Genomic DNA, 16,440 nt, shown 5'->3' on the forward strand with positions numbered 1-16,440 from the left:
AAAAAAAACAGTAATTATAGCTTGCATTTACTCATTATCATCAAATTTCTGATAGAAATTTGATGATATTGCATCTTATGATAGTACTGCATGAAAAGTTACATCATTACTAACTTCTTATAAACAGTTTTCCTCCATATTACCTATAATCTGGAGGGAAATTACCTGAGCAGGATTACCTGTAATTTGTCAACATTCCAATATTATCAGCTCTTATATTTGCCTTCTAAGGCACTTTTTACTCTATCAATCCACCTACATCTTGATCTTCTTCTGAGTCTTTTTTCCTGGCAAAGAACTTGTTTAGCTAATCTTTCCTCTCCCATTCTGTTTAAGTGGCTATACCACCTGAGATTAGCTCCACTAAGACATTCCTAAATGTTACCAGTGTCAAGTTCTTTCCTAATGTCTCTAGTCTTTGCTCTCAGATCTATAAGTTAAAATTGGTTTGAACACTGCCTTGTATACAACTAGTTTAGTGTTGACTAATCTCTTATTCTATGCTTATTTATTCAATTGACTTCCTGTGTTGCTGTGTACTTAGAATAAATTTCTAAGTACACATTTGCCATCTTTGCTAAAAAGTGTGCTTAAATAGCTGAAATGTTTCCTTGTTCTATAGGTTCTTCATTCAGGATGCAGTTTTCAATTTTCCTGCCTTTCATGTTGAAAATCAGCATCAAAAACACATACCAAAGTTTATTACAGCAGTTATTCAATTTGGTCAGGGAATCCTGCACACTTGTCCTTGATTTATTTAGGAGTATAACATCATCTGCATAAAGTAAAAAGCTGAGACCAACATCTCCAATCTTTACCAGATTTAATACTGCTTTCCTTCATTTGATCCATATAGATGATGAATAATAGTGGAGATAATGTACATCCTTGTCATGCACGTGACTTCCTATGTCTCCTTCGATTCTGCTGCTGATTTACAACTCAAATAGATACTATGTATTGCTTGATATAATGTCCCATTTATTCCATATAATTGTAGTGTTTTGAAAAGCTTTTCTCTAGGTACCTTGTTATATGCTTTTTCCAGATCTAAAAGTTCACTACAGATCCTTGGCATGTTCCCAGGATTTCTCAACTATTTGTCACAAAGTGAACATCTGATCACTTTGCAACTTCTGTTTATGGTCTGAACCCAGCTTGTGCTTCATGCTTCTCCTCCACAATTTTACTTAGCTGTATTCTCAAGACTACTTGCATAAATCTTACCAGGAACAGTGTACAGATATTCCTCTGTAATTCTCACATTCAGCTTTATTCTCTTTTTTTTTTCCATAGATGGGTACTGTGAATGCTCTACTCCAATCTGGAATTCGACTCCTCTGACCAGGCCTTCTGAATTATGCATTGTAATCACTGTGAAACTTTTATATTCACATATTTTAGCATCATCTACCCCAGCTGCTTTTCCACGTTTCAGGTTTCTGATAGCTTTCCTACTTCAAGTACAGATATATGTTGATATATATTCCAGATGGCATTCCTGTTCAGTGTTTTCTACTACCATACTGTCACTGACATTTTAATTTATCAGTCTTTCCAAGTAATTACTCGATACATCAAGAATATCTTTATTCTCTTTTTTATTTTATTTTTTTATTTTTTTTTTTACTGCCTCTAACTTTTTTCTATTCTTGCAGATTACCTTACCACATGCCTCTCTGGCTGAATCTCCAAGGTTTGGTTGTTGTTTTTTTCTGACCTTCAGTTTTACTTAAATGATTTTTGTATATTTGAGTCTACAATTTACATCTGATTGTTGTTAAACTTTGATTTGTTTCAAAACTTTCTTACACACTCTTTTCAATATGAAGTTCAATTTTATCCTGCTTAATACTAAATGGGGATCACTTCCTATTTCAGTTCCTCTTTATGTTGGTTTGTCCTGAACCAGTTGAAAACATCGCTGTCGACAAGTCTGGTAATAATTTCCTACTCTGCCATTTAGGTCTCCTACAAGGACCAACTTTTCCTTTTCCGTTGTCAGCTGCCTTCTCTAATGCCTCAAAATTCTTCTACTCCTTACTTAATAGGACTTCCGGTGGGACCACAGACAGAAATAAATCTTGTTGACAATCTCCCCCTATATCACTCTACTTTATTGCCTGCCTGTCAAAATTATCCTCATATTTAGTGTTTAATATTATAACTACTCCTTCTTTCCCCTGTATTTCTTGCTTAGAAAGATCTTGCCTGTTTTTGTCTTCTTTGTTTCGCTAACACCTATTATGCTGATCTGAAACAACAATGCCCCTGATGAAAACAGGGACATTGTTGTTTAACTGGGTGACTTCCCAGCCAGCATGAAATTCCATCATGTTGTACCATTTTGAGTTATGATTTAAGCCAGTAAGAATACGATTTGGTCACCTAAATCCCAAATTGCCAGCCCATCATCGTTTGTTTAGTATCTAGACAGATAACCAGCAGGGTGCACCATGAGAAGGTGTGGATTGGACATCAGGGCAGAAGTTTTGGTCGGTTCTCTGCATTCCCCAAAAGGTAATGTGGAGGTCTCCTTCTAGTTATCCCTTGATCCCCTAAGTACCCCTTGCATTTACTTTAAGTATTAATTTAGCATGAATTGAAAAATATCACATTTCTCTAATTGATAAGAAAGATTTTTTGCATCATATGTGTATTAGTAACATATTATTAAGCTAGTTTAGTAACATGCTAACTGATTGGAGAGTGTCATATGTGTAAGAGAAGTAAGACTACATGGATGAGTTTGTTTAGAAATTTCTGTATTAAGGCTACATAAACTGATTTAGTTTATTGGAGTAAATTTTGTCATATGGGATGACAAAAATTGATCTTTGGACATTATATACTTCCTGCTAATTTTACTTCATCATTTGTTAAGAAAATTTGAGAATATAGCTTTCTTAAGCATTTAAAATGCAGTGGTACACATGCACACTATTGCAAACACCATTATAATGAAATTATCTGCTTTGTTAAATACTACTCGCTACTCTGCTAACACTTTTAGTCCTAGACCTACTGGGACTTAAAAGAACCCTGTGTCCTGACCATTTTTAGTTCTGTTTAAAAAATTGCTGTGCAGTATTTCTATGGAATAATCAAATAATTTATTTTTTGTCTTTTAGTTAGTATCTTTGACAATTAATTGGAACAAAAATTTTCTAACAATTACAAAATATAGCATTTCAAGATGCAAACTAGTCATCCACAACAAAGTAATAGAACAAGTGAACAAATCTAGGAAATATCTAGTATTTAAAGTATCTAGGAAATTATGTAAGCCCTAATGGAGAAAACGACATTGCATGTAAAAAGCCAAAATTCCTAGAGTCATTGGAACTTTGAACAGACACTTCAATAAACAGATGTCTAGAACAACCCAAATAAAACTATATAAGATAATAGCCAAACCAATTCTGAAATATGGCAGTGAAACATGGGGAGAATGAGACAAAAGACAAGTGGAAGCTGCAGAAATGAAGTTCCTAAGACTGCTCGCAGGCTATAAAAGAATAGACAAGAAATGAAGAAATAAGAAAACAATTATCTATAATTAACTAACAGAAAACATCACAAACTGTAGAATGAATGAATGAGAATAGATGGCTGAATATTGTCTGGAAATATAAACCCAAAGAGACATTGATCAAGAGGAAGACCCAGGAGGAGATGGGCAGAAGACTTTTTAAACTCTTGTAAACGTTACAGGCAAACAATTGCCTAATACGTGAAGCCAAGAAGAAGTATAATTCCTTGTCTTTTTAATTTATCAAAGGCTTGTTGGCAATCAGTATATAAATTATGAAGTTCTATATCATATTTTAAGCATTTTTCATATATATTTCATAGCCTAAATATATTATCAATTGTGGATCTTTTATTTCTGAAACCACACTGGTACTCTATTATTGTTTCTATATTATGATTCTAATCTTTTATATATCATACTTCACAAGATTTTGTATGTCACATTAAATAATGTAATTCCTCTATAGTTCAGACAATTCATGTTGTCTCCTTTTTTATATATTGGTTGGATTATTCCAATTTTCCAATTATTTGGCATTTTTTCTTCTTTCGTATATCTAATATCAAATAATAAATTTCTTTCCATAAGATTTCACCTACATTCTTTATAAGTTCTCCTATTATCTCATTACTCTTGGTGCTTTAAAACTTTTAATTTGTTTTATTATTTCCACTATTCATAAGTTTGTTCTTTAATTCTTTTATATTTCTACAATTATTTTGATCTTCATATTCCTTCCATCTTTCTTTAACTAATTCTTTCTCTTCTTTATCCTTACATCCTATCATTTGTGTATCAAAAGTATGTATTAACTGTTTTAATTCTTTATAGAATTTTCAAGTATCTCTTTTCTCATTATGCACTATTTGTCCACTTTCTTCTCCATCATTTCTTTTTTTCTTTTTACAAATTTTATTTGCCTGTTTTCTTTTCTTTTCATATTCTTCTCTATTATTTCTTTATAAGTACTTTTTTCTTGATTTATTTTTCAATTCAATTATTTCCTTGCATTCTTCATCAAACCATTCATTTCTATTTTTTCTATACCATCCTATTTCTTCTTCAGCTGCATTTATGATTGTTTGTTGAATTAAGTCCCGTTTTAATATTATCTTTTATTTACTTCTGATATTTATCAATTATTTCTTATTTTGAAATGCTTCAGTGTTCTATTTCTTTATCTTTTCAGTTTTCTTTTGGCCTACATTTGATTTTCTGTGTATACTCACAATCTGAACTTGCCCATCTTTTTGAAATTCGGACATGATTTATCTGATTACATTCTTTGGTTGTTGGAATAATCCAGTTCCCCAAATGTATCTTATGTTGAAAACATGTACTCATTCTAAGTCTATTTCCATTTTTGCTGGTTTCTTCATGTAAACTATATTTGCCAATTACTTTATATAAAATATATCTTCTTTTCCTATTTTTGCATTAAGATCCCCTATTATTATCATCATGACATAATTTTTATTTATTTTTTCACACATTTCTTGTAAATCCTCGTAGAATTGATCTATCACAATCTCATCAGCATTTTTATTCAGGGCACATACGTTAATAAAAGTGATATTATGGAATTTCCCTTTAATTCGTAACTTGCAAATTCTTTCATTTGTTGGCATAAATCCTAAAAATGAATATCTTTCTAATTATAAAACCTACTCCATCATTTGTTCTTCATGCTTGTTCTTCAGCATCACTATAATACTTAATATAATCTTTTTATTTATTCTTCCTTTTCCTCCATCTTATCTATCTCCTATAACACTGTAACATCCAATTCATATTTCTTTAACTCTTCTGCTATACTTTTGCATTTTCCTTACCTGTAACATTGTTCTAACATTCCATGTTCCAAAATTCATTAACCTTTTCCTTTTCATATGTCATTTCCTTGAAGTCATTACAGCTTTCAATTTTTTAGCTTTCTTAACAGATGGTTGACATATAACACTTGATATTCATAATGGAATTTCCAATTATTTTTATCATAGTCTATACATGAAAATAACTTTGAAAATCTCATACAGTGGAGTATTAATTATTAATTTATTAGTACCGTGGGTGGGAACAAAGTCTATAAGAAAACTTGCACAGCATTTGAAAACACATTGTGTTTAGCTTAGGAGGAATGGATGAATATTTGTTCTGAGAGTTTGTAGTTGAGCATTGAGTTAGCATAGATGAGCTCTAATAAACAATGATGCATATTGTGTACTTTGTTTCCAGCTATCCTTTATTTCAGTACAAATTGCAAATTTTATGTAGGATTTCTTGAATTTTGTGACTTTAGTATGAGTAAAATTGTATGTTTACTATTGTAATAATTAATGATTTTTGTGTTGTACTTTAAAATGTCTGTACTTGTATATTCAATATTTCTTCTTTCTTCCTTTCAATTATTTAATTTACTTAACTTTACAGTCGTACTTCGAGTATAATCTTGTTTCTTGAAATAGACTATTACCCTTTAATCCTTTCAGTCTGTCAATTATTTCCCCCTTCTCAAGGTCATGACTGCTACTTCACGTTCATATTTTAGAATTTAGGAATTGCCTCAGGCTGGAGCCAATTCCTTTGTGTAAATAGCTGACTTTATCTCACACTGATCCCTGGAAATTTATTTGTATTTATGACTGCACCATCAGAGATCGCGTAGAGGAATTGTATATCTTTCCAGTACATGCAAGAAAGCGGCAGCACAACACAGAAATATCTCTAATATTTATCTCTTAAGTCAAGCAACAGCTAAATCTACTATTTGTCAGTCGTGACTACTTTTACTCTTAAGGTCACATGGGTTCTAGCTTTTTATGAGAAGTGCATTGGTCAGGCAAGTTATTTGAAAAACAAAACAATTTATTCATGCTAAATCAAGATACCTATAAAGGGTACCACTACACATACTAAAATAATCCAACTCAAATTTTCTGATTAAAATGACATGGAAATACTATAAAAATCACGTGTCTGGTTCTCCACTATATTACTTAACATTTCTCACTTAAGCTCAATGACTAATGCAATAAATACGCTCGCATATAATTCAGACATGGAAACAGACTTGTATACACTATTAATTTAACTCTGACTATAAACATTATTAGGCTTAACTAAAACTTTCACATACTATTCCCCTTCAATAGTATCTAATCTATCATTATCTAATTCCTCTTAACTCTGCAAACTACCTCACAATTATTTTAACAAAACGGCTTTCCATCTTTACTACTGTTCTTTATGCTAACAAACAAAAAAATTCGGCAATCTTTGCCATTGATTTCACATCTAGGAAGGTCCTATATAAAAGTCTTACTTACTACTTTGTCATCCAGTTCATTATACAAGATCCTAGAGATTGTTGACACCTTCTTCTACTTTCCGGTTAATTTCACACATGGGCACCTTTTACGACATCGATGATACTTCACACTCGGAGATCATCAAGGAATTTAGCGGTGGGAACTCTGGAGTATATTAAATTGATTTCATTTTCCAAGTAAAATCGGTATAGAAGAAATTTTATTCCAAATTCCTTCTATACAAGATTTTACACTGTATGTATGCAATAGTCCTTAATTAAAATAGAATTTGGTTCTCTGAAATTTCAGCGAAAACTTTTCCATAGTTTAGTATATCATTTTGTTAGTTCATTTTCACTATAACTCGCATATCAATACGTTAACTCAGCCTGTATTAAATATCAGGCCTATTGTCACATTTCTTCATAATATAATCCATTTAGATGAATAACAGCTGACTTACAGCTTAAACCATACAGTACTCAATGTTTTAATGGATTTCTTTTTGGAACCTTGTTAGATTTACAAAATTTAAATGCAGATCCTTGATTTTAGTTGTTTATCTTAAAATGGAAATCTGAACCTGACACCCCCTTCCCTTGCCATATTTGGCCGAAGCTCATTCTGTTCTCCAAATTTCATTTTCCTAATTTTTCTTAGCCTTTTCTTGGGTATGTTCACATAACATTTGCATGAAACACTGAGGATGGAAAATCCTCCAATTCTCACATTCAGTTTTATTTCCATTAAATGTGTATTATGAGAGCTCTACTCCAATCATCTGGAACTTGATCCTCTGGCTATGTATTTCTGAATTATGCAATTCAGCTGCTGTAAAACTTTACTTTATACCTCCTGTATGTGCTTTTTGCACATTTCATGTTTTCATGGCTTTTCCATCTCATTTATTAATGGGAGGGGGAGCTGAAAAGTCCTGATAAACATCTCAACTGAGGTTATTCAATTCCTTCGTGGTGATGATTATCACAACTTTTCAGTACACCCTCGTATGTACTCCTGATTGTTTTCCTATTAAATATTTTCAACTTCTGTTCTGTCATTTTTAGTAGCTCAAAAGTAACTATCACATGGAATATCTTCATCTATTCATAGTGGTGCTTCACATTCTAAACAATACCAAGAGACAAAAAATAAATTTATTGAACTTATTACTATTATTTTGTTGAACAGAAATAATTCAATTTGTAACTGACACAAAACTAAATGTGCTAACAAGGTGCCCTCTGTGGACTGGTTAACTGTCAAGTTAATTTGGAGAAGTCAGGTTATTTATTTTCATAATAATCAGATCTCAGATTAATGTAACCATACTTGTTCTAGTTGTGTAAATGCTTCATAGCAGATGCTGTTATCAAAAAATAAACTTTATATAAAAAATAAAAGAAAGTAACAATTGTCTCCCCTTTCTTACTCTAGTGACAAGACTTCCTAATGGTTAATTATCCTTTTCCATTTACAGAAAACTCATTCATACAGGAAATTACTTACATAAGCAATCACACTATCATCCATCCCAGCAAGATAGTATCCTTGAAATATTTATAGCGCCAAGGCTGTGTTGTTTAGATGAGACAGCCTTGGACAAAACTTTTTGGGTTCTTGCTTCCAGCGGTACTTTCTCATGGATTGATCATTTAAAATTGCAGAATTTTTGAACATACTGCAAAAGCCATAATAGGCTCCATTAAATAAATGACTAAAACCATATCAACAATTTCATCACTTGTTGAATTTCTTTTCTATATGAAAGACACAAGCTTCCGAACATTCTTCATCTTAAGAGTCCTAAACAAAACAATTTACTAAGCCCAGTGTTGCTGTTCAGGATGAAATTTGTCCTGAGGACAGGACTACAGGCTCTACTTACATCATTCCAAAAAATTGATACAACAGAAAAAACATTGCCAAATGTTTTTCCTTTCTGTTGCATCCATGTATGTATGTATATATATATATATATATTAGGGTTACTAAGTAATTTTATAAATTTAGTTATTTATATTTATTGCAATTACTGTTCATATTTATGATTTTTTGTTGACACATGGAAAAAAAAACTCAAAGGAGGAACTGCCTCTATGTACAATTAGATGATGTAATTGAGAACTTATTGAGCAATACATAGTCTATATTTGAGTTGTATGTCAGCAGATAAAATTGAAGAAGGTACAGGAAGATGAATTGGTATTAAATCAAGCGTAGGACAGGGATGCTTATTATCCCCACTGTTAGTCATCTCTGCAGATTGTATTATGGAGGAAACTGGCATTAAATCTATCAAAATTAAAAATTATCGAAATCTCAGCTTCTTCAGATTATGATGATGTACTCCTAAATAAATCCAGTTCAAGTGTGCAGGATTGTCTAACCAAATTGGATAACTGCTGTAATAAATTTGGTAATATATTACCAAATTTATTACAGCAGAAGATGAAGATATTCTGCTGTAATATGAATGAATATGAAGATAGACAAGAGCATTGAAAATAACTGCATGAAGAACCTATACAACAAGCAAAAAATTTCAGCTGTTTAGACATTGGACAGCAGAATTAGCAAAACTGGTAAAATGAAGAAATTTATATGGAGAAATGGAATTTAGTGAAAACACTAAATTGACTGTATACAAGACTATATATGAACCAATTTTAACTTATGGATCTGAGAGCTGGGTTAGAAGTAAGACTTGATTGGACGAGACTACACATCAGTGTTCTAAGAGAGAGATTAGGAGGGTGAACAAATGACGTCAGTGGCGGAATCATTAAATATGGAGATATTAGGAAGGAAAACCACATTATTAGCATTCAAAAATGGGTGAAACAGAGCTAATTTCAGGTTGTATAGGCACTTAAACAGAATGGAGGCTGAAGGAAGACCAAATATAAGATCTAGCGTTATTGGAGCTCAGAGATTGAATTTTCTATTCAATTTCAATTAGTACTACATTACTTCTTTATTATCATAATTCCTCCATGGATACATATCCGGAATTTTGTGTAAAAAAGGTGTATGTAATTTCTTTGTAATTTTTTGTGCATTATTCCTAGACTTCAGAAACTTTGTGTTTTCTCATCTCATTCTTGACATGTATCCTCAGGATGTGTATAAGACAGTAGTACATTAAAAAGTTATAATTACTAACTTCCTTTTGACAAATCAAATCCATTACACCCAGTATTATCAGACTCTATATTTGTCTCTTCTGAGGTACATTTACTATATCAATCCATCTAGATATTGATTTTCCTCCTGGGGTTTTCTCCTGCCATCCTACAAAGAAAACTTGTTTTAACCTTTCTTCTCCCATTATGTTCAGGTGATCATACCACCTGAAATTAGCTCTGCTAACACATTCCTGAATGAGTGTAGAGTTCTTTTCTGTCCTAATTTTTGTGTATTTCCATTTATGGCATCTGTTAACCCACCTAATCTTTCTCAGAACTATCTGTTAGTCTCCAGTCTTTGGTCAAGTGTTTAATTCTAAGCCGGTTTTCAGATCCATGTTAAAATTAGTTTGCACACTGTGTTGTGTACAGCTGATTTAGTGTTGAGTAATCTTTTTATTCCATATGAATTTATTCAGTTGACTTCCTACCATACTGGCTTTGCTAATTCTGCTGTCTATTTCCGTTTTTGCTAAAAATTGTGCCTAAATAGCTGAAATGTTTTACTTATTTTATAATTTTTCTCTTCAGGTTGCAATTGATGTTCTGAATGTTTCTGCCTATTTTCATTGTTTTTTATTGCTGATTTTTGTGCCAAATTTACTACATCAGTTATTCAGTTGATTCAGGAATCCTGCAGACTTGTACTAGAAATAAAGTATAAAATCTGCATAAAGAGCTGAAATTACATTATCAATTTTGATATCAGATTTAATACCACTTCATAATGCAATTCATATAGATTATAAAGAACAGTGTATATCCACTGTCTCGCACCTGATTTAACATCAAATCATCCTCCTGAACTTTCCATTTTGGACATCTTTTCTCCTGGAACTTTATCATACTTTTTCCAAATCTACAAAATTTAAACACAGATGCTTGTTATATTTCCGTGGTTTCTTAACTGTTTGTTTTTGAAATGAAAATTTGATCCTGAAAACCTGTATTTGGCCTGAATCTCAAGGTGTATGCAAATCTTACCAGGAATGCTTAGTAATGAAATTCTGCTAATTCTTACATTCATTTTCTTTCCTTTTTTTTAAGCTATGTACTATTAGTGAGAGCTCTAGTCCAGTCAGAAATTTACACCCCCTTCGCCATGCTTTCTGAATTATGCAGTGCAGCCACTGTAAAACTTGTCTCTATTTGAGCATTTCTGGTTAAATATCCTCTACTCCAGCTGCTTCTCCACATTTCATATTTTTGATTGCTTTTTCTTCAAGTATTGATATGCATTCCTGTTGAGTGTTTTTTACTTCCCAGTTGTCACTGTGGTACTTTTATCTTCAGTTTCTGCATCAGCTTGATCACCTGATTCCTTTTGCAGTGCTCTTATCCATTTCTAAACTTTTTTCAATATCCTCTAGAACAGCGTTTCTCAAACTTTCTAAGCCCAAAGACCAGTAAAATGCCTAAAACAATTCTACGGACCACTAAGTTACAGAGCCGTAGCTAGGGGGAGGTGTGGGGATCTGCTCCTGCCTGCACCTTTTTTGGCGTTTATGAAATCTTGCTTTACTACCTATAAAACAGCAACTGAGTGATGAAATAAACTTCGACAATGTGATCGATTTTGTAACCAGAAAAGCAAGAAAAATAACATTTTAGAGTGTTGGAATTAAAGTTTTACTTCAAAAATAAACATACTATTTTTTAAATTTATTTCCCTATATGTCGTTTTGATTTTTTGTATTTTTTTAAAAAAACCCATGTAGGAATTACCAACATTTTGGAAACACTGTGCCATTTATAACATAATAAATCTAAAAGCATGTTTTGAAAGATATGGCAACATAATTAATTAAATTGGAAGTAAACAGTTAAAAGTGTATCATCATTGAACAAAGTTTTAATTTTTATTAAACAAATAAATAAGATGATATAATTATGTTACTACTTACTTTTAATAGTTGAGCTTCTCGGCCCTTGCAGAGTTCCTGGGTATCTGGCTCGATATTGGTCAACTTCAGTCGAAGATCGGCACACACACTAAGACAATTTCTGTATTTTGTTTTTATTTGAAGGAGTGATGAAAATCCTTTCTCACAAAGATAAGTTGTAGAAAACTGCAGGACGATTTTCAATGCTTCTTCAGATAATTCCGGAAATTCACTTCTCAATGAAGACTAGATCCAAAATCGAGCAAAACCAAGATCACGGAATTGCATTTTAAGCCCACTGTCACTTGAAAGCTCAATTAACTGTTCTTTTTTTGATAATGAAAGGTTGTTCTCGTGACTGCAAGCCTGAAATGGATCGCGAACCCACAGAAATTTCTTATAAAAGTTATTCGGAAAATATGTTTCAAAATTCCGTTTCAGATTTTTGAGGTGGTCACAAACCCTTTCCACAAACTCAGAATCAACAAAAATATCATTTTCACTAAAAAGGATTCCAATGTTGGAAAAGGTGCAAATTGTCTGTCTTTTACATAATTAATCCATAAAACCAGTTTTTTCTCGAATGCCTTTATTTTGTCGTAGGCATCAAGGACAGTTAAAAAAAATTTCCCTGAAGGGAGAAATTTAGTTCATTTAATTTCAAAAAAATGTCTGAAAGATAGGATAGTGTTGGTAACCATGCTTCCTCAACAAGGAGTGATGCAAAATTAGAATTACGTTCATTTACAAATAATAAAACTTTGTGCTTTAATTGAAATAACCTTGTTAGTACTATGCCCCTGGAAAGCCAGTGAATTTCAGAATGAAGCAAAAGTTGTGTATATTCACTGCCCATTTCATCGCAGAGTACTGAAAATAATCTGTTATTTAACAGTCGAGCTTTAATAAAATTAACCAGCTTGGCAGCGTTGTATAGCACAGTTTTAAATTCTGGTGGCATTCCTTTGGAGGCTAGCGCTTACCTATATATGAAACAACGCACCCAATTCATATCTGGACTACTTCTTTGACCTTAGAAGCAACCCCACTATGCCAGCCTGTAAGAGTGCGAGCTCCATCCATGCATCAATAATTACATAGTACACAACATTGAGAGTGTGAAATATTTCTTCTTGTTGTTCGGGATGATAAAGTTCTACAAAACAGAATATCACCATGAATGTTGTTATCATGCGCATATCTTACGTAGCATATTAACTGCACATCAGTAGTCTCGTCTATTTGTAACGCATAATAAGGGCTCTTCTTAATCAGCTAATTGAAAGAGTTAATCTTTAAATTAACTGAGATTCTATGTCACCTGCCACATGATTAATTCTGCGACCGACAATGTAATTTGAAAGAGGAATCAAATCAACATCGTTTAGTAACTTGCTGCCAAACATTGTTTTTACCATATCTTTTATAGCTGGAAGAAGTAGTAAATTTTCCCCGATAGAATGAGGTTTCCCTGTTTTTGCTATGTGCAAACTTAAGAGATAGGATACTTCCAGTGCTTTGCTATTAATGGAACCCGTAGCCAAAACTATATCTTTCCCATGATTTAATGTTCCTAAGCATCGCTGAAAAAATTCAATTGGCTTATTTTTCACATCACAATGTTTAGTTTCTAAATGTCGTCGGAGTTTCGCAGGTTTCATGCACTCGTTCGACAACACTTCATAACACAAAACACATTGAGGTTTCTGTTCACTTTCATCTTCACACCAAGTAAACTCTGAATATGAACTGTTATATTTCCTACTGTATTTTTCCTTTGAACTGCTTATTTCTTCTACTTAAATAGTATCAGATTTACTGGCCGTTAGAACACTTGTGTTACAATTAGGGTTAGCATTACGTGTTCCATTTGCTCTTCTTTTCAAAGTACTAGTTCTAAGCCACTTTTCCATTATTAAAAAAACGTTTCCGAAAAATATATAAATACTGAGGTTAACTCGCAAAACACTTTGTTCAAGTATCACTTAGCACTTCTGAAGATATATTGAGCCTTGGTTGAAGGAAACCTTCAATAATAAAAATCTATACACAAGAAGCAATTGGTTGAAATGTTGTTAACACATGTCCGCTTCAAATCTGACAAAACAGCAAAGGAAGGCGGAAGCAATAAAACTATATTGTTTTTCACTTTACCCCTCTTTTATTATTCATCATTCTGCATCTATAAATTTAGTGGCAGAATGATGAATAATAAAAGAGGGATGAATGAAAAACAATAGTTTTATTGCTTCCGCCTTTAAACATTCTGACGTTATTTGTTGGATTTTTGAAAGCTCCATTTGAATTCAATAATTTTTACGTACTTATTCAATTTTAATTTGTTTTGTTTGGATAATTAAAAAATATATATATTTATTTAATTAATTTAAGTCTGCCTGCAGACCACCGGTTGAGAAACACTGCTCTAGAATATTTTCTCACCTTTCCAATATTTAGCTCCTATGTTCTGTTTTCATGTTTTGGTTATATTACATAATTTTAAACCTCACCTCACAAAAGAGGTGAGGTATTACTGACCTAGAAAGAAAATGGATATGTATAAATGTTCTTAAATTAATAATAAACTATTAGAAGTTATAGCATCAGTTGTTTAATTTAAAATACAAAACTTAAAAAAATTGTGGGTAAGTTACCTTTAAGGTTCCATTCCCCAAAAAATTCAGGGATCTTTGTCCTTGGAAAATTTCTTTTTATATAGTTTGAAGTGAAAAGGGAACAGTGTGTTATCAAGTTTTAAAATCAGATTTTTATTTTTGGGGTATATTTTTCCCCTCCACTCCACTGTCTTTATTCATAAACTGTTAAAATTAGGAACCCTTATAATATTGTGTTGAAATGTTTATAAATATATTTTAATCTCTTTGCAGTTGTCATATGCCATTGGAATTGCAGAACCACTTTCTATCACAGTTTTTTCATATGGAACTTCAGAAAAAAGCCAGAGTGAACTTTTGAGGATTGTAAAACACAACTTTGATTTACGCCCTGGTATTATTATGAAGTAAGTATAACTTTCTACCTATGGCATAATATAAAGTAGAAAAACTACTTTGAGAAGCAAGATACATAGAAAAGAAATTGCAACAATTAACATGGGACTGTGTATTATGAAAGTGCTTTAGTTTTTCTTAAACATTGTTACTGTAAAGTCAACACTTCATGAAGAAATACTTTTTTCAGATCATTGTTTCAATAACTGTCATTTAAATTAAGTTAGGTGACTCTGATTTAAGATTAAATATTAAGCTGCAGTGAAGAACCCGACAAATGGTTTGCAGGTGTAGCTTTCATGAAATATAAGGCAGGTTACTTCACTTCAAAAATGAATAAACAAATAATGGCAGCCACAGGTAGGCATTTATTATTACAGCAGATGTACACTAACAAACACCACTGTAATGAAATTATGCAATATAATGAACTTTGGAAAATACCTGGCTTGAATCGCATGGAATAAATGCCATTAAGTTCACTATTACAAACAATAAAAGCAGAACATTTTATCGTGTACAGAATATTACACTTCTGCATAAAAAGGTTGTTCTTACTAAGATCTTATTCACAATTTTATTGAAAACTAATTTCAGTTCATAACTTATTTTAATGGTATTACAACATCAAACCATCATCATCATCAATTTCCTGATAAGTATCCCCAAGGGGTGTTCAGGTTACTATGACAGCACTACACGACTAAGTTTACATTATTATAATCTCTTATCAACAATTTTCCTCCAAATCAATCTATTACTTGTGAGCACTCCAATATTGTTGTCATATATCTAACGTTTTGTGCTTCGAAGACACTTCTGACCAAATCAATCCACCACCTAGACTTTAGTCTTCCTTTTGGTCTTCTGCCAACTTAGCATCAAACACCTGTTTGGCTAACCTTTCTTCACCCATTCTATTTAAGTGGTACATACCACCTTAGATTACCTCTTCGGACACATTCTTGAATGCTAATAATGTCAAGATCCTTTCTAATATGTTAATTTTTAATGATTCTGTCATTGGTTCAGAACACTCATATCTATGGTCTCTAGTCTTTGATCAAGTGCTTCATTTTCAACCCAACTCTCAGATACATGGTTTAAACACTGTCTTGTATTGAGAGCTTGTAGGACGATATACATAGGCTGTCAGTATGAGCAAAAGTTAATGGGGTGTCAGTTTAATGTCGAGAAATGCAAAGTTATGCAATTTGGGATAAATACAGGCTGTGTATTACATTAATTGCACTGTACTCCAGGAAATAGATGAAGCTAGAGATTTAGGGGTGGTGGTGGTAGACAGTTCAAGTTTAGAGGACATATTGCTAGGTTGCCTATAAGATCACTTGACTATTGAAGAACACATTAACAAGTAGAAATAAGGAAGTTGTCATTCCTCTTTATGAGGCCTTGATATGCCCATGTCTGGATTACTGTGCTCAATTCTGGTCCCCTGGGTTTCTTGGGGATGAGACCAATGTTATATTATAGATTACATCTAGCACTGGCTGT

General features: G+C 32.4%; 1 protein-coding gene and 1 long non-coding RNA gene across 2 annotated transcripts in view; one reads left to right on the forward strand and one right to left on the reverse strand.

The window, feature by feature from the left end:
• Positions 1-16,440, forward strand: part of LOC150104564 (S-adenosylmethionine synthase-like) — a 148,049-nt gene that overhangs the window by 125,539 nt on the left and 6,070 nt on the right. The window contains exon 8 of the mRNA XM_090395781.1: positions 14,803-14,936. Coding sequence (XP_090251907.1) covers positions 14,803-14,936 — 134 coding nt within the window. The remainder of the gene's footprint in view (positions 1-14,802; positions 14,937-16,440) is intronic.
• LOC150104565 (uncharacterized) overlaps positions 1-16,440 on the reverse strand; it is an 82,454-nt gene that overhangs the window by 11,398 nt on the left and 54,616 nt on the right. The window lies entirely within an intron of this gene.

Source organism: Typopeltis vanoorti, chromosome 7 (assembly GCF_054136105.1).
Source record: "Typopeltis vanoorti isolate ZY-2024b chromosome 7, IOZ_Tvanoo_1.0, whole genome shotgun sequence".
In the NCBI taxonomy this organism is placed as follows: Eukaryota; Metazoa; Arthropoda; class Arachnida; order Uropygi; family Thelyphonidae; genus Typopeltis; species Typopeltis vanoorti.